Source organism: Diaporthe amygdali (assembly GCF_026229845.1).
Source record: "Diaporthe amygdali strain CAA958 chromosome Unknown NODE_2_length_3802984_cov_64_841326, whole genome shotgun sequence".
Lineage (NCBI taxonomy): Eukaryota > Fungi > Ascomycota > Sordariomycetes > Diaporthales > Diaporthaceae > Diaporthe > Diaporthe amygdali.
In genome coordinates, this window is record NW_026517022.1 from 187196 (window position 1) to 209508 (window position 22313).

General features: G+C 48.9%; 8 protein-coding genes across 8 annotated transcripts; 2 read left to right on the top strand and 6 right to left on the bottom strand.

The window, feature by feature from the left end:
- Window positions 1–712: 712 nt before the first annotated feature.
- On the bottom strand, window positions 713–2003 carry J7T55_011413 (endo-beta-1-4-mannanase; the record flags this gene model as incomplete). Its single annotated transcript, XM_053134207.1, has 3 exons — window positions 713–1089; window positions 1155–1294; window positions 1516–2003. 3 exons carry the CDS (start codon window positions 2001–2003, stop codon window positions 713–715), a joined length of 1005 nt encoding a protein of 334 aa, XP_052999222.1.
- Window positions 2004–3528: 1525 nt separating this feature from the next.
- Window positions 3529–8289, bottom strand: J7T55_011414 (DUF3500-domain-containing protein; the record flags this gene model as incomplete). The annotated part of the gene is made up of 14 exons (XM_053134219.1): window positions 3529–3796; window positions 3856–3894; window positions 3956–4382; window positions 4512–4605; window positions 4743–5026; window positions 5190–5294; window positions 5355–5973; window positions 6640–6954; window positions 7099–7266; window positions 7322–7457; window positions 7658–7693; window positions 7800–7882; window positions 7939–8138; window positions 8262–8289. 14 exons carry the CDS (start codon window positions 8287–8289, stop codon window positions 3529–3531), a joined length of 2802 nt encoding a protein of 933 aa, XP_052999223.1.
- A 322-nt stretch (window positions 8290–8611) lies between these two features.
- On the top strand, window positions 8612–9632 carry J7T55_011415 (uncharacterized protein; the record flags this gene model as incomplete). Its single annotated transcript, XM_053134230.1, has 4 exons — window positions 8612–8770; window positions 8823–8974; window positions 9123–9241; window positions 9331–9632. 4 exons carry the CDS (start codon window positions 8612–8614, stop codon window positions 9630–9632), a joined length of 732 nt encoding a protein of 243 aa, XP_052999224.1.
- Window positions 9633–10302: 670 nt separating this feature from the next.
- Window positions 10303–11341, bottom strand: J7T55_011416 (uncharacterized protein; the record flags this gene model as incomplete). The annotated part of the gene is made up of 3 exons (XM_053134241.1): window positions 10303–10830; window positions 10899–11188; window positions 11239–11341. The coding sequence occupies 3 exons, from the start codon at window positions 11339–11341 to the stop codon at window positions 10303–10305; spliced, it is 921 nt and encodes a 306-aa protein (XP_052999225.1).
- A 691-nt stretch (window positions 11342–12032) lies between these two features.
- On the bottom strand, window positions 12033–14165 carry J7T55_011417 (Lignostilbene-alpha-beta-dioxygenase isozyme I; the record flags this gene model as incomplete). Its single annotated transcript, XM_053134252.1, has 6 exons — window positions 12033–12406; window positions 12474–12828; window positions 12880–12990; window positions 13312–13688; window positions 13741–13864; window positions 13923–14165. 6 exons carry the CDS (start codon window positions 14163–14165, stop codon window positions 12033–12035), a joined length of 1584 nt encoding a protein of 527 aa, XP_052999226.1.
- A 1309-nt stretch (window positions 14166–15474) lies between these two features.
- Window positions 15475–16083, bottom strand: J7T55_011418 (uncharacterized protein; the record flags this gene model as incomplete). The annotated part of the gene is made up of 1 exon (XM_053134263.1): window positions 15475–16083. The coding sequence occupies one exon, from the start codon at window positions 16081–16083 to the stop codon at window positions 15475–15477; it is 609 nt and encodes a 202-aa protein (XP_052999227.1).
- An 848-nt stretch (window positions 16084–16931) lies between these two features.
- J7T55_011419 (methyltransferase protein) lies at window positions 16932–18259 on the bottom strand (the record flags this gene model as incomplete). Its single annotated transcript, XM_053134274.1, has 2 exons — window positions 16932–17855; window positions 17915–18259. 2 exons carry the CDS (start codon window positions 18257–18259, stop codon window positions 16932–16934), a joined length of 1269 nt encoding a protein of 422 aa, XP_052999228.1.
- A 1245-nt stretch (window positions 18260–19504) lies between these two features.
- On the top strand, window positions 19505–21131 carry J7T55_011420 (uncharacterized protein; the record flags this gene model as incomplete). The annotated part of the gene is made up of 5 exons (XM_053134285.1): window positions 19505–19680; window positions 19909–19960; window positions 20096–20174; window positions 20487–20606; window positions 20983–21131. The coding sequence occupies 5 exons, from the start codon at window positions 19505–19507 to the stop codon at window positions 21129–21131; spliced, it is 576 nt and encodes a 191-aa protein (XP_052999229.1).
- Window positions 21132–22313: the final 1182 nt, after the last annotated feature.

Sequence of the window (22313 nt, forward strand, 5' to 3'; positions counted from 1 at the left end):
CGTGTAGTCATGATTAGGAGATGCTGACACAGAGAAGTGCTCCACAGCGGGAGTACCCCAGAATTGAACGGGCGGCTTGAAACGGTAGGCGGACGTAGCTTGTCGTCATCACTCAGCACTGTCTCAGCCGTTTCCGGTAGAAAACGGGTCACAAACGCCGGCCAGAACGGGAATCGTAAAACGGCGACTACTAAAACAGGCAAGTCCGTTTACGCCCTAACCCTTTCAACGTTACGGAGGGCACAATCCCAGTGCCTTCAATATTGCTCCACATCCTAGTATGCGTTGCCCGGACTGCTCATTCAAAAGGATGATCATGTCTAATGCCCTCAGTGAAACTTATGTACGCCTTTGTTCCCCCTTCGAAAGGTGGACAATTCTTCGACGGTTTTCTTACCAGCTCCCTAGATGTCTAGATACTAATTAAGGTCGTGCCACTGCCACTGCCAACGCATCAATCGGTCGTGGATTAATTCAGGAAATTGATTGGGTGAATGATTTGAAGTGGATGAATAGAGAATAAGTATGGCAGTCCGAGTATCAGACTCCTGCCTCGTTTCTTGTACGCATAATCTAGAGCAAGATCGCTCGAATTTGCTAGGGGCAATTTGCATATGTGGCTCATGTATGAGCCAACGTTTTGATACGATTTAAACAGTGGCGTCGAATCAATTTTGGTTTATATGACTGATATGCCTCCTTGATGGCACCTTTACGGGTACTTTGCTCGAATGGCTTGTACATGCTGGGTTACCAATGTGTTCCATTCGCTTGTTCCGTAGTATATCGTGTAACCATCATTCGGAGACTGCCCACTGCTCAAGCTATCACCATCTTGCCAAAACAAGTCTGCCCCGTTACCTGCGGTGTTCAAAGTAGTGTTCTGCCAGTTCGCTTCGATCAAGTGCGAGTTGGTCGTCCCATATTCCTCGAAAAGGCAAGGTTTCTTGGCAGCAGCGCAAGCAGCCGCGTGAGATTGAATCCAACCTGTTGGGAAGGTGGCCTCAGGAACGCCCCATGAAGATGGATACATGTGGTAGGTTCCGAAATCGAGAGTTGAAATACCAAGGTTCTTGACAAAAGAGACACCTTTAGACCATAATCGTGGTTAGTATCATCGCTTGGTTGAAGGATTAGTTCTACAGGAGGCGTACCTTCACTGGTTTGGTAGGGGTAACTACCATCTCCGGCCGACGGGTTGAACCCTTCGTCCCCAAGAGTCACCATATGATTAGAATCGAGTGACTTGATGTAAGCCGAGGTATCAGCAGCCCACTTGTAGATCACATCGGTACTGCATCCCGAGCAGCGAGGCTCATTGGCAAGCTCCCAAGCGAACACGGCAGTGCTGGTAATATAGCGGCTCACGACGGCCTTTATATAAGTTCGATATTGGGCCTGCGCCGCAGAGTTGGTGTACCAAGTCGTATGTGAGCCACCATAAACTGACCGACGATAGGAATTAGCCCCTCCTGAATGTTCAGAGCGAGACGGACAGACTACCATGATTTTGACTTGCAGTTTGTATATGCCTTGATTCCTCCATAATCATCCCAATTGTTAACAAAATTAATGATGAGTTTGATACCATGGGCTTCTGCAGATTTGACCACATAGTCCAGACGCTGGAGGCCATTGGCGCCAGTGTTTATCGTAGGAGTAGAGCCGCTAAGACTCTGATACCAAACAGTTCCGGATCCTGGGGTAGTATTGACATCATTAAATCCCCAAACCCGCAGGATCTTCAAGCCGCTGGTTTGCAGATGGGACATAACCAGGTCCACATCGGCATTGTTTGTTAGAAACCCAATCCAGTACGAATTTGTGCCAGCAAAATATCCGGTTTTCCCATCCACGTTGAATAAAGTGCCTGAAACCTTCGAATAAGAGCCAGAAGGAACAGTCGTTGTGGTTGTTGCAGGTGTTGTTGCGATCTGTGTGCTGGTGGACAAAGTGGTCCTAGTGGTCGAAGAGCTTGTCGTCGCTATTGAGTGTGAGATCATGGTGTCAAGAATATAAAGGCGGAACGTACCACCACTATTTCCTGGAATACATTGAGAGGAGTAGGGATTCGAAACTGAGCAGTAATACCCCGACACACACGTGGTCTCCCCTGACCACCCATTTCCGCCGCCTACAACAAACCATTAGTCAAATGTCGACAACTTCACATAGCTTGGTGAACAAACATTGACCCCATGCAGACTGCTGTGCATTAACTGCAAGAGCAGCAGTCAGAAGGATAGATGCTGAAAACCTCATCCTTGATATCAGTAACTTATGTTCAATAGTGAAGAAACCTCTCGATTGAATCAAGTCTGTTGTGGTCTCTCAATTGTGGAAAGAAGGAAGGGATGCTATATTTATATTCTTTATTGAAACCCCTATGAAATATTGACTTCTTCATGTTTGGAAACCCCACGATCCAATAGCCAAGATTCGGAAGTCTTATGGCCGCCCGTTATAGTAAGGACCTCGGAGGGGGGGTTTCCGTACATACTCAGTCTAGCCTTTTTAGATACACGAGGTAACTGACTATTGGATCAAGGTTCCCGAGGCCGCTACTTAGTTGGAATACATCATCCAGATTCGGGTAGGTCAATGTAGAGAACTCTCGAACGTTTGTTTAATTTCTTCAAAGGATTTCACGCGCCGCCTCTCAGAGTGGCATGCGCGTAGCAACATTCCCAGAGCATATCCGGCTGTTGGCTTTGTACGATGGCATGCTCGGTTCCCTGGAGGGCCATGAACTAGCCAAAATATTTTGGGGGCAAATATATGGAGTACGGGCGGATGAAGGTAGTCCGCCTACGTCTTAGAGTTTAGAGGTTTTACGAGGACGGCAGAAACAAGTTGACGTTGAATTACAAGAATATCAGCTAGAAGTTTTCAAATATCTTAAATAATCAATTCGAAGGATGCAGACCTTGCTCAGGTGCTGCATTGGTGTTTGTCGAGGCTCATGATATAGTGGCAAGCTTGGGAGATCGCTGTTTCCGCATTCCTCTGCATCCGTGCAGATGAGAGTACAACCGTGCAGTCGAGTGATCCAGTTCAATATTTTGCATAGAGAAGATCCGGGACACCCGGCGTGGAGTTCCGCTGAAGTCAACTACTCGTGACGCAAAATTTCGGATCCGTGGTCTTTCTATACTGCTTGCAGCTGTAGTCAAGCGTCCTTGTATATTGTGGATATCAATCGTGAGGATTGTGACCTCCTGCCAAACATCTGCCACTGCCTGATTGTCCTTTGATCTATCGGAAAATCTTCACAGCTTCTTCCGACCTGAAAGTCATCAAATGGAAAGAAATACTGCTGATCAGCGTCGGCTCGACCTTGATCTTTCGCCAAGCTTGGCCTGCTGGTCCGCCAACGTGCCCTGGACCACACGACTTCTTGAAAGTTGATGGTATTCAAAGTTGACTCGGTCCAGTCCTCTCTCTATATCAAAAATCCAGTCAACTGTTAGACCAATATTGCCATATACAACCTGTTCACGTTCGAGAACTTCTATTGTAACACATGTTTCAAAGACTCGAGGTGCCTGAAATACTGTCTTCCTGCCGCCCATTGTGGACATCCTTTTTCCATACCACATCCTCAGCAGAAGAGACCATATCGTTGAAAAGTGCTTTTGATAAAGGGCCAACGGCATCAAAAGGCTTGTGCGAGTCCAGGTGTGTTTTTCCTGAACGCAAATATTCTAGATCGGCTCGTGCCGACATATTGGATGGATCTCTTAAAATGTACCTGTATAGGACTGCGATTGCGGCTACGCAATTCGCAGAGTGGAGACTGACGCATATCAGACATCAGATAGGCACGTAGAAGTCGTGGGCATGCAAAGTACTGACCTGATGACTTGCTCCTTATTTGCTTTCATATCATTCATGCTGCGAAGTCTCTTTGATTAGAAGACGCCACAATAATGCATAGAGAAGGGGACCGACCTACCTATTCAATCTTTTGATGAAAGACCGTGCAGCTTCGACGCATAGAATCTCGCTTGCCTGGAGGCGCCGTGGGAGTTGTTCAGCAGTATTGACTAGCGCAGGTCGCATTGTGATGGCCGCCAAATGCATCGCGCGGAGTAGGTTCGAGTAATCCAGGTGGAGAAGCAGTACATGCGTGAACCGTTCCGGTGTCACCAGGATGACAGAGTCCGGTCGGTATGTGGACGGTAAACTGTCCTTCCAAGCCACAAGGCGCTTATCCGCCTGCGCGATCCCTTCTAGCCTAGAAACAACGGATTGCTTGGACTGCAATACGTTGCAAAAGTGGTTGACTATCTGATCCAGCTGGTAGGACCACCTCGAGAGCTGCGCGGCACTCGGACCGAAATAATTATCGCTTTCTCTTGAGCTTTCATCGAAAGGAACAACTGCATGAAATATGTCCTTGTCAAAAGTGCCATGCGCGACCCCAGGAGGTCGACCTAGAGACATTGACATGGTTCTATCCAGCTATCAACAACAAGGCACACTCAGCGAGCAGATTTTAGATGACTTACGCATCAAAATGAAATGCGATGCCCCAGAGCCGTGCTCGGAGTGAGAGTCGGCGTTGCGAAAAGTCCATGTCTTGTGGGCTTCTCTGGTGTAACCCTAGGGATTGGGCTATTCGAATTGCCAGGCCGCAGAACACCCATGCTACGCCACGTGTTCCAAATTGAAGGTGATATACGACCTGAGGAAGATATTAGCGGCCATAGAGTCAGGTTAATGATCTAACAGAAACGCACATGAAGCAAAAGAACCTGTACTGATGCCTCACGAGGAGATGCATAAGACCCTTGTACCAGAGACCAGGCCTGCTGATAAGAGACGGCGGCCAGATGGTCCATAGGTTCGGTTTGCTGCGAGCTGCCCTTTTCAGTCAAGGCACCTATCGAGACTACAAGATGAAAGAGGCAGTAGTCGATGACACCAAGGTCAGGCCGATCGATTGTGTAAAACATTTCTGTTCGTGGAATGAACAGATCCTCGTCAACGATCGGAAAGAATGTATTGACATTTTTGAAATAAGCTGTGAAGACAATCAATTGCTGAGAATTAAGCAGCAGTGCTTACGTAGCGCTGAGAGTTACGTTAAATACCTCGTATACTACACATGGCTGCGTCTTTCGGTGGCAACTCTCGCGATGAGAGATCTAGCAAGGAAGCTAGGTTGGTTTCGTCAACACGCTGACCTGCTTCAATGAGGAAGTCGAGGCCATTGGGCTTAAGAGGAAGGCGCTGGCTCTTGAGACCATCTGTGAGACATATTGCTAGGGTCGCCCCAGTCGAGCTTAAGCCTATGAAACGCAGTGTGAGTACCCAAGGTGGGCTCCGTGTGACTTTCATTAACAACTGACCGACGTAGTGCCCCGCGGTCTCATTTTTGCGAATATAAATTGCCGGGGGCTCAGAGCCATGTAAGGCGCCTGCATTGTCAGCTCGTCTTGTCAAGGACTCGATGCTAGAGACCTTGCCGTTGGTGAGACTCCCCGATGACCTGGAAGAGGGCGATTTGTAAGGCGAGACTGAAGTCTGATCATTCAGAGGGCCAATCTCAAGAGCCTGTGAGTTGTTTGTCGAGTCTTCCCCGATATTTACGAAGGAGGCATCAATTTCGGGCATATCAGTGAATGCGGTTCGATCCATCTCCCAGAAATTCGAAGGCACCCCAATACCAAGCTGGCTCAGAACATTCCCAAAGTCCTGAGGCTCAGAGCCCATTCCATTTTCGAAACAATTTCCTGGAGACCAAGATGACTCTGGCGGGTTGCTATCAAAAATATGGCTTGTGTCGACTGTGGGATCAAGTACCACGCCTGCGTCAGGGTCGTCCGCTGGATTTTGAGCAGAGCTGACCACATGGATGGCGTTTTTACAAGGCTCGATCTCGGATCTGGCATCTTTGGGGCTGCGTTTTGCGGCGAATCTTTGGACGCGTCGGGCGCCAGGGCGCCGTTCTCGGTCCTCTGAGAGACACTGGACGTGGTAGAGTTGGCAGTTCAAGCATGGGCGTTGATCCGGTGTACATTTAAGCTGGATGCATTAGGCTCTGTTTCTTATATGTCGAGTATCAATACTGACTCTTTTCTTGCGGCAATAATCGCATGCTCGAATGGCTCGCTTCAGTCGGTGAGAACCATTGCCTTTAGGGCTTGTTGGACTCGCCATCATGTTATTAGCTGTTTGTGAAGTGTTGTGTCTGTCTTGTCGAAGTATATGGGAGCCAATGTTGGAGTGAAAAACGTTTACTTGTGGACACACGGAGTAGGGAATACATACGGACAGGGCGGGATGTTCGTAGCTACCGAGGCCATAATACCTTGACTAGTTAATGTCGGATTTAACTTTGCGGGGTAATTAGATTGTTACGAGTTGGCCATGTAGACGCGATGGCAATTATTCATAGATGAACACAAATATGCAACCTTGCATGAACTCCTCCCCGGGCCACTCCGCGGACCCTGAACATCGACTTTCGACCCACAATGACACCTTGGCAGTCTTCGGTGTCCCGATGAGACGTTGATTCGGGTTAATCAACTTCAACAACTCTCATGTAGATTGGTCTTTATTCAACCTGGACAAAGCTCAGCTCGATTTCCGATCGGCTGGGTGACATTCTTACGCAGTGAGATCACACACCTGCTTATTTGCTACGTTCTTGATAAGCTCTCTCAATTCGCGTCCATAGTCATTACCGTTCGGGAGTCTCTGTATCGTGTGAATGTGATATTTGGCAGGTTCATCGTTGGTAAGAAAGACGCCCGAATGATGATCGAACTCGAACAAAGCCACCGGGCTTTGGATACGGTAGTAGAAGGGATCTGCTGATCCGAAGCCACCGACCCAAGAGAAAAATGTCTCGGGAAGGTTCTTGCGAACTTGATCAAGCCGGAAAGTCAGTGGCTTCGGCGGCAAAAGTATCAAGAAAGCGGTAATGATTGACATGAGCAATTCCTGTTGCTCTGCTGTCATGTCGGTAGCTACGACACCTTCGTAAGGGATTACTCGATTGTCTTGAAAGGCCCCAGCCAAATGCCTCTAAAGCCTAGTTTAGCTCAAATATAAGTCGATAGCTCAATCGTGGCCAGAGTTACGTACCTGGTCGGCTGGGTTCCACCGATCTTCGGGCATGGATGGCTCCCACATCTCAGAGTACACTTGAGCTATTCGCTGCAAGTGGGCAGGAAGCGACTGCATTAGTTGTAGACCGAGCCGACTTTCTTCTGTGCAAAGCTCGATTCCTTGATCGGGGCCATGGTCGATGACCTCCAAGTCCGTCAGCATTACTCATCACAAGGGGCACAAATCGTATGAAACGCACATTTGGTTCGGCGCCGAGGAACACCGGGCCAATGACCATCTGTTGTCTAGCGACGAACACATTAAGACAGAGGTGGTGACCAAAAAGCATGTAGGCCCAGGGCGTCGATTCCGAAGGTTCTCCAAAAATGGTAAAGCTGCGATATCAATAGTGAGTCAAACAGTGGCAACCAGGAAAAAGATCATCATAGCTTCCTCACAAGTAACTTCGCTCATTGAGTATTGCTTGTCTTGAGCAAATCTCTCCAAGGAACTTATTCGTTTTCATGGCCCCTCTGATCTTGGACCACCCGTGTTCGCTAAGTGACTGCCTCAACAATTCCAGTATGGAACTGACCTTGTTTTCGTCGAGATGTTCCAGACGTAGACCACACTCGAACAGTACAAATTCTGGGTTGCACCATTTTCTCCTGATTGAGTTCAGTTCGCGAATTTGCAGTCCAGAGTAACAAGTGGCACAAATGCTTGTTGCAACTCACCAGTTCTCGGTGTCTAGGTCGTGTAGTGCAACCTCTCTCTCACTCGCACTGAGACTAGATATCACCTTTCGAGCTGCTGCGGTCTTTCGAAGTCTCAGCATGCGTAGTCAAAGAAATATGAGGCAAATCCTTTAGTCACCATTTGCTGTGTAGGTGCTCCTTCATCTTGAAGTTGATACAGGCCTTCCTTTTTCCGGCCGTCGCTTGTAATCCCATAGTATGGTACATCAAGATTGGCTTTCCACTTGTTCCAAAGTGTTTGGAATAGCGGAGAATGCACTATGGTATCCGAGTACTTGTATGGATCGCTAATGTCTACGTCTTCGAATCGTGACCATTCTGCAACACTTTTTTATTAGCCTGATTTTGCTGAACCTGTGCTTAGAAATTTGTGCAGGGACGATATCAAACAGCCCTGTGATCACGACTTGCCTTTGCTCGGCACGTAGGGGTGATAGTCACCGGCGGGTGCTTCTGAGTTCTGACCCATGTCGATGAGAGACTCTACGAGGCTGTTGATGCTTAATTTGTGATGTCGAAATGATTTCTGGACGGCATAGTGGCATGTCAGTGATGGGCATGCTTGTTAACCACATCACGTTGAACTTAATTTCCGTGGAACGACAAGTTAACTTCCAGGGCGGAAGAGAGCCATTACAACAGCGTTTGGTTCCGGGGCAACGGAGACTCAGCACGAAACGATATTACTACGTGAAGCCCCATGCTAAGCATTGACTTCGAGCATTTTTGAGCATCGTAACTCCATTGCATATGTACGACTTGTTTTTGCACACGTACTTGCCTAATTCACAATGATGTCCAACGCACCAGAAGACTTCAGCTCCAAGTATACAAATGCTAATCTAGCACCAGACTCGACACCTTACAATTCTACTGTCTTGTGTGGCCTTGTACAGCAACTTGAAGAAGTAGATGGCGGCAGCATTCGCGCAGCTGCGCCTGGAATAATTGTGAGAAAGCTGCAACCTGAGCCGGAGCAAGCTTGCTAAAACTTGACTGTAGGCTTCCATGCTTTGTGCTCAACGCCGCGGTGACGCTGTACCCAAGTTATTCCGCGACCTAGCCAAAGGCAAGAATATGGAAGAGACCAAGGCTTTGTTTGCATCTTTCAAACTGGCACTGAATCTGACCTGGGCCTTCACTGGCTTACCTCAGTCCATTCCAGCATGCTTAGGTTTGGTTGGCGAACTTCGTGAGTTAAGCATAAATGGTACAAGCCAAGTGGACATCTCAGTTGCCCATTCATGGGCATGGCTCATTCCAGCCGACTCGCGCGACTCTGGGATTGACATCTCCTCGTAGACCCCTTCTTACCGACTCCGTCTGGGTCGAAAAGGGCAGGGAAACCAACAGAGCAATATATCGCGCGGTAGGAAATGCTGAAGTCGGGCGTATGGTGGACGAGTTCTTCCCCGAAATATGTAAGCCCATTTCTTTACCTTCTACTGCGCTATTTCTCAGATACCATTTGTTTGTGCTTTACCTGCTAACTAAATGACAATGCAAACAGCTCATGTCGCAAATATTGCCGTGTTTGGTTTCCTGATTGGAGGCTCTGAGAATACGCAAAGTCTTCCTCTCAGTGAAATCACAGTCGCAGGTGCCATCGCTGCACTAGGTGCCACCAGGCAAGCTAGGAGCCACTTCAAGGGCTCCATGGGTTTGGGCATTTCCGTGGCGACGGTACACGCTGTGTTGCAGGCCGCGGACCGCACCGCGGAATGGAACAACCACAAACTTCCCGGGGCTATCGATGTGGCGGCATTGGCGGACGAGGTCAAAGCTAATTTGAAAGCCCTGGACGGCATGTAGATCCGGATTTTGACCAGAGACCCTTAGTTCTGCGTCCCCGGATGAGGGAATCCCCGGAATTACCACTATAACCCACGGTGTTTCGTCTCGCAGCGACTTTCCTGTGATCTCGGATATGCGGATTTAGCCAATACCTTTCAGCGATCCATGCTGGTGAGGTCGTACACACCCGTATATGTGCGGCGCATGCTTGTCTCGTGAAGGAGCTTAAGGATAGCACAAAGATACCTCCGACTTTCCAGGATTTTCCTTGAGTCCATCAGACTGTCCCGATGAAAATGGTAGCTACCCTTTTGCTTGCAGTATCGGTCATAGGACCGCAGCCAGAACCTCAATATCAATGTTCTCGATACCATCATGAGACTCGACAATTCTGATATTGCTTAGCTGTTCTGAATGTACGACTTCTTCTACCCAGGTGCGAATTTGCCGCCCTCTGATAATGTAAAAGTCTATACGCTCCGTATTGTCACTTTACTCACAAGCCAGGGTTCAACAAAATGATGTGTAATGCTTAAGTCACTCAAAAAGCGACTTTTGATTTCACACAAACATTGATAAATTAGTCTCTAAGGATACTCACGGTTTATCTCTAGCAGATCCACTATCTCTTTTCAAGCCCTATGTATCAATTACACTAGGGAATCTTCAAAAAGATCATTCCTTATACTTAAGTGTGTGCTCGCAAGAACTCCAAGCCTTTGACCACGGCTTCATAGCCTGGATCTCCAGGCTTCTGGTTTTGATCAAAAGCATGGCCAGCTCCATTCACCACGATCAACTCAGATTCGACTCCTTTTTCTTTCAGCGTCTTGTGTGCGCGCTCAGACAATTCGACATTAACGGACGTGTCGGCCGAGCCGTGTACAAAAAAGGTTGGGGGACAAGAGGTCGTGAGCAGTACGGCGGGGTCTATGTTATCATAGTTCCCATCAGGCACTAGTTCATCGAAAAGTCTGCCTTCTTTCATGGTTCCGAAGAGCCACGCGTTGCGGTAACTCGTGACATCGAATCCCTTGGGACCAAATGGTGGCGGGGCCGAGGTCGGTGGAGGAACGTCCTCGTAGATCTTCTTTCTGAACTCGACACCCGGAAGTTCCATGGGAGGAAGCTTGGCAGGAGCCCTGAAAGACTTGTCTTGTATGAACTTGAGCCCGCAGAGATCCAATATGGCTCTAGGTGGCTTCGCCATTGATGCCTGGACGACTGTAAGACAGAATACTGGTAGAAACAATGAGTTATTTCGGCGGTCAATCATGCACTCACAATAAGAAGAGCAAGCGCCCCTCCTGCAGAATGTCCCCAGGTTACCATACGTTCGGGGTCCAGATTCACGCCCGTATCCTTGGCAAACTTGCTGGGCAGCTCAGTCTGAGCCCATGCATATGAATCCCTCGAGTCCGTAACCGCTCCGTCGAACGCGGAGATGGTGGGCGAGAGCCTATAGTCCGGCGAAACAACCGCTCCAAAACCCAGGTCGAGGAGTTTTTGCACGTACTGGAGCTGTATCATGCTTTTGTTGCCGACAACAAAATTACCGCCATGATAATAAATGGCTACAGCACCGATTAGTCTTTCAATACAGAACTTCGTGGTGGCTACGAACCAATCGGCTTGGGCGTGCTTGAGCCGCCCGGCTGGTAATGAACGTCCAGTTCCAGTGGTGCACTACCGGCAACATTCTTGTACACATATGTTTTGATTGGCATTTTGCACTGTTCCCAATGGGGTCTTCCTTTGTGCAGAGCTTTTCTTGATTGAGTAGAGATGAAATTGTGCAATGTCAAACGTTTGAATTTTAACAACATTTGAAGTCTGTAAGAATAGCCAGTGATTCCAATGTCCATCCGATGGTTGATATAGGCCATTGTTTCTCGTATTGAATTACTCGGAAAAAAGAAGGTTGTTTAGTTATCCCCGGAACCTTGCTCACTTACCACCTCCGTGGAAGCGTCGGACTTAAGTCTTCGCCGTATCTGAGCTAGCTTCTGGGTCTTGACTAGAAGGAGCATATCTCTTTAAGCACTGTGATTATTAATTTGTTTTTTTGGATATAGGGAAAAAGCATGGTGTTGTTGGAATCAACGAGAAAGTTGTGGAAAGCCTTGGTGACTCTCCTAAAATGAGCGAAATCCGATGCATTCATGGCCAAACCAAGAGGAGCCGGAAAGTCATATGGTTCTTTAAACAGGTCCTCGATCAACGCTGTTCAGATAGATAACATGCTTTTGACTCTCTGTCCCAACACGCTCAATCGGTAGCAGTCTCAACAATAGTCTTCAAAAGAGAGACATCCATCCTATTTGAGCCCGCCGAAACGAAAAGAAGCATTCACCAAAATGACACAAGATACGGCAAGATGATTTGTTCTAACGTGTGGCTACATGGCCTAACAAGCTATCAAATCCGATGTCCATTGGTAGGGCCACTGCCGTCGACCGTGGCTGGGCTTTGCTTGGGAGCTCGAACCGGGCGACCATCAATGTCGGTATCGTCGACCCAATTGCCATGGAACCCTGGTCTAAGTCTGATAGGTAGCTTCGCCAACGCGACATGTTCTGTGAAGTTATCACAATCGATAATGACTAATTCACTGATCATCTCATCGAAGTTGTTCACCAACGCGATCAGGAACCCATCGCCTTCTGGAGCTTCGGGATGACGAGGAATGAATTGAGGCTCCTGAAAGAAATGACGAGTTCCTCTGCGGTACTTCTGTATCTCTCCAGTGACGACATCCTTTTTATAAAGGGTATTCATGTGTATGATTCCGGCTGAACGACGTCAGTATTAGCTTTTGCGGTGCCCTTAGTTCAGCTAGGCTTTTGATACGAAACTTACATCCCATTCGGGGTGTAGAGAACTCCCAATCTGTAACTCCTGGAGCAAAATCCATTGACATGCCGAACAGGACACGGTTCTTCTGCCCAAAAAGTCTGTCATCGATGCGAGGAAACTCGTTTGTCTCTGTGATAATCTGCTCCGGTTCAGGCAAGACCAGCCTCTTTGAATGAGGATCAATGGTCCACTCGTTCAGGTTAATCGGAACCTCCTCCATACGAGGAGCTTGGCCATTTTTGTCCGGGAAGAAGCCGAATCCGTTCACCTTAGTAAGTGAAACTTGAATATGGACTTTACCATCCTCTTCCCAGGCGTTCGCAACATGTCCCGTCATCCAATTAGGGCCCTCGAACCACTAGACAAGTCATCAGCGAACCTGGATCTCCTGTGGGAGTATTTATCATACCTTGATGTCTGTCGGCTTGGCTCCTCTTCGCGGGAGAATGCCAATGTAGTGTGGACGATCGGTCCACGTCCAATGATTTCCACCTTCCTTCAGCTTGTCGGGGAAACATTGCTAATGATGAATCTGTCAATAAGGCCTTCCTTGTCACTAATGCTCTAGGGTCTAGGTGCGACACAAACTCGGCATTCAAGTACTTTAGGGGCCCCTCGTGGGCCTTCAAACTTGAGCAACTACTCATGTACGGCAGAGATTGCTGGAACTTGCTGTATGCATGCACAAAATTGCTGTAACAAAATTTCCAGGTCCGCTGCCTAGGCTTAGAAGTGGATCGGATGGGGGAAAAAATTGTGAAAGTACTACCATGGGAACAAGTGGGAATAATACCTAAGAAGAGTTAGCATCCTTCTCATACGCAATTGGTGGCTCACGTACCCAATTATCAGTAAATGCCATATCGTGCTGAAAGCCGCAAAATGGCGCCTCAAACCAAACTTTCTCGGTGAATTTGCCATGTTCATTGATCGACATGTAGTAGACGTCTTTACTTCCTATGCCCTTGCCCTCGTACCCGAAACCAAGTAGTTCTCTTGTGTTCACGTCGTACTTGGGATGCGCTGTGAATGTCTCGCTCTCCAGTTGCCCATCGAAGTCGAACTTTCCAATTGTCTCAAGGGTCCGCGGGTCTATTGCGTATGGCCTGCTATCTTCTTTCAAGGCGAGGATCATACCCTTGTAAGGGAGCGCCGTAGTGTTGGCTGTGGTCCGATCCGCAAACTCAACCAAGTCGGTCCATGGATTCCGGTATTTGCCTGAAAGTTGTCACTCTATGGATCTCACCATGAAGGTTAGGTAAAATCTCACCAAGCAGCGCCCGGTTTTCGAGAGCTTCTACCCGAAACTTTTCGGTCTGCACGAAATGTTGCTTGAAATCGACATTGCCGTCCTTGATTCGGAACGACGAAATTGCGCCATCACCGTTGAGCCACTAAATGGATCTTAGCCAGTTATACTTTTATGAAAGTTACATAACATCCGAGATTTACAATGTCATTCTTCACGAATGGAACATGATAAGGTTCAGGCATGATGCGATAGAAGGTGCCCGAAATAGATTTAGGAATGGTTCCGAAAACCTCAAGATTTCGCATCTCCCCTTGATAACGCGTGGGTCGATTGAAGCCAGAAAGTTGAGGCCCAGCATTGTCGAAGTTGGTCTCGCGTTGCGGCCAACTGGCCTTGTCCATACCAGGACTAATCTTCGAAGGGAGGAATTGCCAGGCATCCATGATTGATAAAACGATCTTCTGTGGCGCAGCTGTCGTAGTACATTGCAGAAGATACACAGGGTTACTATAACGGTTAGAAGGACACTTTTGAAGGACAATAAGCAACCCCTTTTGCCCTCTGGAAGCGGGGTCAGCATTGCAAACCTTCTCCTCGGACCAATTCAACAGCATCAATGCCATGGACCTCTGTGGTGGAGAAAGCCAAAGCACGGGGAACATAACACGGGGAACGGATGTAGAATGGGCTGAGTTGGCCATGGACCCCGGAGATTCGACGCTTTCATTCAACGGAATAGTTGTCGTGTGCGTCAGCAATTCACACATGCATAAAGATTCCGATGCCATGGAAAGCTCGTGTTGAGACATTCTTCACCCCACCCAAGTAAAAGCTGAGCCATAAGAGCTAAATGGGGGGGGGGTGGGGGATGGTAGAGTTCTCAGACAGCTGACTTTAACGAATTGCCAGATTGAATAGCTGATTTTTACGAGTAAGGGCTTTTGCCATTTTGGAGTCGAACTTTCGAATGAGGTATTTGAATCTGGAAGGAATAAATTGCGTGAATCTGAAAGCATCTCAGTCGGAAATATTTATCTACTAGCACCTCCCGGGTTATCAACGAATCTACAGCGTATGCAAGTTCAGAAATTACAAAATCAATAAAAAACGAGTTGTTATGAGTTTCAAAGCTATCCTAAATTCGAGCAAGTACCTAATTCGTTGTCTTCAGCTCTCATGGCCAAGAGCATCATTCCTTCCTCAAAATCGAGATTATTGTGTACACACTTATCTACTAAAGAGAGACCCTCTGGAATTCAGAGTTTCGAATCGTTAGTCATCAAAAACACTGGCCGTAGCCATAAGCAGGCCACTAACGGGACATGGCCAGTCATATGGAGGGACTTGGCGAGAACATGTTGTTGTCTATTTCGATAAGGGGGGGGGGGGGCTCTTGAGTTTCCAATGGAAAGCTAATTTTAATAGAGTCAGATTGAGAAGAATGGTCCAGAAGTTGCCACTGCTAATTAGACCTTAGATGAAATAACACTGTCAAGACTCTCAATACTCCATACCTCCCTTTTGCTGTCCCAATGTCATACAAGCAGTAATGAATTCAATAGATCAATACTAATAGAGGCTGTCCAAACAACTATCCGGGATTTTGGGTGTAGCTCTGGCGGCGGTGTTTGTTTTTACACCTGCAATTTGAATTGTCTACGACGCATGTCACTGAGATGCAGCACTCTCTGACTACCGTGTATTGCATGCGAAGTATAGCCTCATCGAAGTCTCTCAAAGAGTTTAGATTCATCACTCCAGAGTGTCTCCCTCGCTTCCTTCGGTACCATCTCGTGGCCCAAGATACATGATGTCGTGCAATATCTGCAACCACACGTCTGCGTCCTTTCTCCACCAGTACTGCACCTTGACCAAGATCCCCTTCGACCTCCCTTCATCATCAGTTCCCTCGTCATCCCAAAGATCGACCCTCATACCGAGCCATTGTTCCCTGTCTGCTTGAAGCTTCGTGTCGGCAGCTGAGTTGAACCCTGCAGGCACGACAATTTCATCGCTCCCAAACTCCATCTCGTCGTCTCTAAGCGGCCGGATTGTGTAGAAGCTCTTCTTCTTGACGCCAACGCCAGCTGGAGTATCTGTCGCTTGACCGACGACGTCGGGCTTCTTGTCTGGATTTTCCACGAGCTGTTTTATGTTCTCGACTTCTTTGCCAGAAGTCTCTCGAAGATATCTCATTATTGTATCTCTGTCCTTGGCAGCGAAATCTGCATTTGTTCGACAAATTTGACGACAATCTGGAGAAAAGAAGCGAGCCTTTGTTTCGAGCTCCGCTGTGTGGCGATATTCCGCGTAGAGCTGCTTCAGGTGAGCTGTAATGGCGGTCTGATCCGCGTCTCCCATTTTGATATATGTGCGAGACCGCAGGGAATAAGGAGGAATCGTATATTCTGCTTGCAATCTTTCAGCCAGGAACAGCTGGAGATTGCCTCGATTTGAAGTTTTGTAAGAATATGTACTTTAGCAGCTTCAGTCATCGTTCGGATCCTAACGAGATCTGAGTCATCCTGTGCGGCTAGATGCTGGGTGTGGCTCCAGTCTAAAATCTGACTGCATTTGTCTCTCTAAGCACACTCCGACAATTAGTTGACCCCTAAGCTCCTGCCCTGAGTTGGAAGCTTGAGCGTGAATCACCACGCAATCACCTTGGCCTACGTATCAAACCTGATCAACCCACAACGGAAAGAAGACAGAAAGCTTGTAACTGATCCATTCCGAAAGATGACACTGTCCACTGCCAGGTGCCAGTGACTGCTGAACTACATGTAGCAGTTCTGCAACCCTGGCCTATCTCGATTTAGTACACAACATCTGGGAACCTGGTTGTTGCTCAAATCGAAGACAGTGACACCATTTGTTCCATGGCAAACCGTGTTAAAAGACTTTTCCTGTTTTGTTCCCAGCCATAAAAAAGACATTTCCCCTTGGCAACCGTCATAGCAGAAGACCGATGACTGCCCGTATTGGAGCCGTCAACATTTCATGATTGTGAAGACTTTTTTGGCAGGTAGGAAAGATCATATCAGACGAGTAGAATCTCACTCCTTGATATAGACAGATTGCCTCCATGCCATCGAAAGACTCCAAGTATTGTCTTCAGGCTGCACCCTGTGCAGCTCGAAGATACGCTGTTTCGTTCTTGAATGACCAGGATACACACAGTCGAAGAGTAACTGAGTCTGTCGGTTCAATCACTGAGTGAATGATTTTCTCTCGAGGCCCTTGATCTGGAGAGCCCACACCTCTCGACACATGTCAACCCAGCTCGCTCCAAACTCTTTGAGGACCTCATCCACATCCAAGGCGTTGCCTTGGCACTCTTTCATGTACTCCTCGTCGGTCCCAAATGTAGCGGTCTTCCACTCACTCGTCCACTGCTTGACCGCTTTCTGCGCCGCCTCCGACTGACTCTGGATATTTGTGGCAATCATGTAGAAGCTTGAACGGTGCTGGTGCTCCACCTCAGGCTTGAATAGGTTGACCTTGGAGAACTTCGAAAATTGGTAGAACAGGGAGAGGCTCTTCCAAGTCTCGGCTTTGTGCATCAACATGATCATGCTACCACCAGGTTTGACGCGGGCGAGGGATATCGCCAGCTGGGATACCTTCAGACGATGAGCCTCGCGGGACTCTCGATAGGACGCAATCTGGTGGGTACGCAGGACACCACCCTCACAAGTGACCAAGTCGAATTGCTGTCGAGGTCGGATAACTCGTTGAAGGAAGCGCTTCGCATCAGGGTGGTCAGTGGGAATATCGTGCAGGGCGACGCCGAGATCAACCGCCAGCATCGTGACATCTGCCTGGATCCAATCCAGACGCAGGCTCTTGACAAGACTCTCCATGCCGTTTTCCTTCATGGGTAGCGTGATACCGACAACCTGGACGTGGGGATTGACTTTCAAGGCCTGGGCGACAAAGCCGCCGGGGGCAAAACCCAGGGCAAGCATGCTCGGTCGCTTGCTGGTGAGATTGAAGACGCCGGTAGCCTGCTGCATTTTGTCTCCAACGTGGTTCATCATGCTGAAGAATATCTTGGTCGTTCCTGGATTCGCATCGTCGCCGAGCTTTCGCTGGCGCTCGAAGTACCTGTCACCCTCGGGGTTGTCCCAGCCCTTGCGACAACAGAGTCAGCATTTGTTCATATAGATCCAAATAGATTTTGTTCATTTACCCTCTTGCGGATTTCAGTGAGCTCACGAAACTCAGCGACATGGTCAATAAGGTACTGGATTGTCACGGCACGCTCTCGATCGAAAAGCCGATCCTCGTCAGCAGGCGAAGGTCTCTTCGCATCGTCACAGGGGCCCTTTCCCTGCTTTTCGAGAGCAGTTGCCAGTTTGGGACGATTGATATCGGTTTCCGCCAAGTCAGGGACCAGAATGTCGTGGGTGGTCGCGTCACCGCGGTCAGGAGTTTGAACAGACGCGTGGGAAGTCGTGTGGGCCAGCTCCCTTTCGTCACTCTCACCAGCAGGCCAAGGGCCCTGGGTTTGAACTCCATCAGTGGGCAGCGTCATGGTTACGGTCAGATAGAACGGAGAGGGGATGTTTGTCAGGGGTTGTTATGAGGAATAAAGATGGTAAGGTGAAAGTGTGGTGGCCGAGTGTTGGAGGATGCGGTAGCCGCAGGAAGGGACAAGAGGTAATGGGAAATGGTAGCCCGCAGGCCTGTTCAAAGAGCTTGACAAGTGTGTTTTGAAAACAAATCGAAGACCCAGGCCGGTGGGGGTGCACTTGACCAGTCTTCCAGAAAGATGTTCTTTCCTAAACAGAATGGACGGGCGACTGGTCCAAGAACACGAGATCCCGAAAAGCCTTTGATTTCCCCTGAAATTGGAGCAAAAGAAAGATAGCAGCTTGCACTGGCTCGCAATTATTAAGGATTTTGCTGTTTGCTCCTGTCCTTTAGTGGAGGCAGGGACACTGGATTCGATCCTACTGCATGAGACCAGGCTGCTGTCAGGATACTGAAAACCTCACTGTTTGAGTTGTTCATATATTCCAACTGTTGGAAGCACACAGTTGTCTACAAATTTGACAAGGAAACGGCCCATATGCCAGTTGGTCCTGTTGATATGATCAGCCTAAGCTTCTCTGGGGCTTCCAACACATTGTTCATGGATGAGGATCACCAACGATTGACATCGTAGCAAGAAGTGTTTGAAGCGAAGTGTTTCCATCCTGCAAGCTTCAGCTGTATTCTCTCGAGTATTTGGTGGAAACAAGTGTTCTTTCAAACGATGACCTGTGCTGGGCTGCAGATGGCCATAGTGAATGACTCCTGGGCAACTAGGAAATCGGATCAGACAACACTTACTGTCGTTTCCACCTTGGATTGAAGCAAGTTTGAGAGAATAGAAAAAGACCGATGACACGATCGAGGCAGTGACTTACCAGCGGTCGTGGCCCGTGATTAGCATCTGGTCTCTTGGCTGTTCTCGTGAGCCATCATTCTATGCCTTTAAAACCAGTAGCTGTTCTGGGCTTCGAGGTTCTTTCAGAGCTCAGAATTGCTCTGCGACATCAACTCCAACCATCAGGTACGTAGCAAGACATCCCCTTCATCATCAGTCTCAGCTTGAGAAGCCACTCTGACGCCTAGACAAAGCAAAATGTGCACCTGTCTCTGGATTGAGTACTGCTGCGAATGCAGCAAACCAGACTGCCCTCACAGACAACCTTCACACCCACATCATCACGTACAAGACACTCTCTGGCAGCTAGACCACAAAGCTTGGCGGTACTGCCCTGCCTTCATCAACATGCTAGATTCCGCAAAACAAGAACACCAGAGCCTTGCTCCAAAGTACAACAGCAGCAGCGATGCCACTACCACGCAATCAGAAAATACATCTGCCATGGTCAGGCCTTCAAAGTGCTTCAAAGCCAGCTCTGATCCTCGACACGATGGGCGACTTCCCCTGTGTGAGGACATTCGGTACGGTGCCTGGCGGATTGCAAAAGAATGCGATTACTGCAGGGACTATTGGATTGGGCGAAGCATGGAAAACGCCGTCTGACCGTGCGAGCGAGACTCTTGGTGCGATCTTGGGCACCGGGGAAGGGATCACTGCGAGCACTGCTGGCTGTGTTTTTGGGAAGGGGAGGGGGGAGGGTTGGCGAAACGTAGAGGTGGCGACTGATAACAGTTTGATAACATCCCTAGCCAGAGACCAATTGACAGTAGTGCGGCTTTGAATCGTAGTGGCCATTATAGTGTGAGCGTACGAGTAGGAGAAGAGCTATATATTAAAGTTTTTAAAGACAACAGAGACTTTTGGGGAGACTCAGACTTCCAGTGTCATGCTTGCCTGTCACCTGGTTGAAGCAGCTGGGCCAATCGACATCTATAGTCGATTGCGCTGCCTGCAACATTCCTGATTGAGTTCTTGGAGCTGGCTTTTCTCCGCATCTCTGGTCTCGCAACGACCCGTGCAAGACATAATAAACATGAGACGACTATCTACCTCCGTTAGTAGAGTCTGGTTGGGTGCCCCTTGTCCAAACTGCCCGAGGAAAGTGTTCGGCATTGCACATCCAGGCTTCGTACTGGCGAGAGCACTCTAAATTCTTCCAAAGATCCTCTGAACACCAATCCTTAGCTTCACAGGCGCTTGCCTCAGCCGACGTTCATGCAGCACGCTTGCTGCCACATTGGCCCAGGGCTTGCGGTAAAGGGCCTGGCCGGCGATGGATACGACCTTGCTCCGTCCAAAGGGTATGGATTCTGACCTGATGCTGTAGGGTTCAAACCTGCCGTGGTTCATCTCCACTTTATTGCACCGCCTTTTGAGATCAAAAGCAAACATCTTCACAGCCTCGAGTGGACAGTCGCTGGCTGCGGTTCTTTGGGCCACGCCGCCAGTCCATCCTTATGGAATCGACATCTGTTTGCTCTTGTGTTTCTTTCCGATGGATCCACAATACTTCCTGTGCTAATCCTTCTCAAGCGGACTGGCCTGTATTTGGCACGTATCATCCAATCTGGACTGAAGACGAGCAAGTTCCGCCCACATAGATGCAGAAACTCTGGTGACCGATCAATGTCAACCGGACAAGGAGCACTGCCAATGCTTGCGGCGCACATCTCAGTAAATTATTGAGTTGGGATAAAGACTGGATGTTCGTATCGATGGACCGAGGATGGCAAGGAGAACTTTCTTGGTTGCGCAGGTTCGCGGAGGGCGTGGGCCACTTGACTTGCGCCTTGGGAGAGCGTTGACAGCCCATATTGTGGCAGCCAAAGTGGTCGAGGTATCGATTTACGCTCGTATCATCGAGCTCGAGTCAACGGCCGAATGCTTTCGAAAACTGAGCAAGCTGGGTTCGGAGCGAGCTGCGCGTTCGTTGACAAGTTTTGGCGGGGCGGCTGATGAGAAATCCAATTGAAGATGCCGGGCATAAGAGCGGAATTCCCAGCCCGACTGATGTTGAGACGGGAAGCATGCCCGGCGTTCTCTTTGTCAGCTTCATAAATTAAGTCTGTAAACCCTCTTAGTCTTGCGGTAGTGACTCAAGTTCTCACGAACCGAGCTTGTCACATAGATGCGATCCATCGACGGTCAGAAGATATGAGTGTCAGTCACAGGACAAAGTTTTGATCGCCCTTGACTCACCGCCAAAGAATCCACCAGATCTGGTGGATAACTACAACTACAAAAGGACTGAAGAGTCTTCACGCGACCTCCTTCCTGGAAGAACAACTTTTCTGAGAACCCGAAACGAGTTGTACACGGACGCAATATGTGTGAAACAATAATAGTACAGTGCCCAAAAATGCCAGTTTATCTCTTTTAAGTGGACCAAGAAACGTGAGGCGCGACTGGGTAGACGTGCCATGCTTCAAATTCGACCTTGATCTCCGTAACTCCGTGGACTCTGATAGGCAGCCGTGCGAGTTTTGCGCAGGCACCACCACACCCGTGATGAGCAGATCACACCAGCCCCGCCGCTCCCCGGGGATGACCAAGCCATGTCCCCATCACGCCTGAGCAGTCGGCAGAATTCTTAGTCCTTCCATCAATTCGAAAAGCTGGAGCACTTTTTCCTCCGATGTCCCATGAAAACTTCTGCTTGAACTTGGTCGGCTGCACAATGCAACATGCGCAGGCCCATTCGGTGAATTGCGGGCCTCCAGCTTCAAGGGACATCCCTTTGGGGTAGGCTGTCATTCTCGCATCTAAGATCGCTGGCAACCGCGATGGCCCGAAAGCCTGCCCAGTGATGTCCACTCCACCCCAGATCCCTGCGTGCATCCTAATGCGCGTGATATCGCACGTCTTGCCCATTCACGGCTTCGAGCAAGACTTTGCGATAGATCAAGATGCAAAGAAACTCCCTTCTTCCCCGGGGGATCGATCCGAATCGCTTTAGAGCCCTGACAGCCTTGTCACCGGACAGGCCGTGGGCTGCTAGGCGCCGACACCGCCTCGTCCAGTCAGAGCTGCCAAGTCCATGAGAAGGAATTATCACATGCTTCTGCATATCCAGAACTTCAATGGCTCCAAAGGAGAGGCGGGGGAAGCGGGCTTGACTTGTGCGGTATCGAATTGCAGGCGCCGAGGCTGCAGA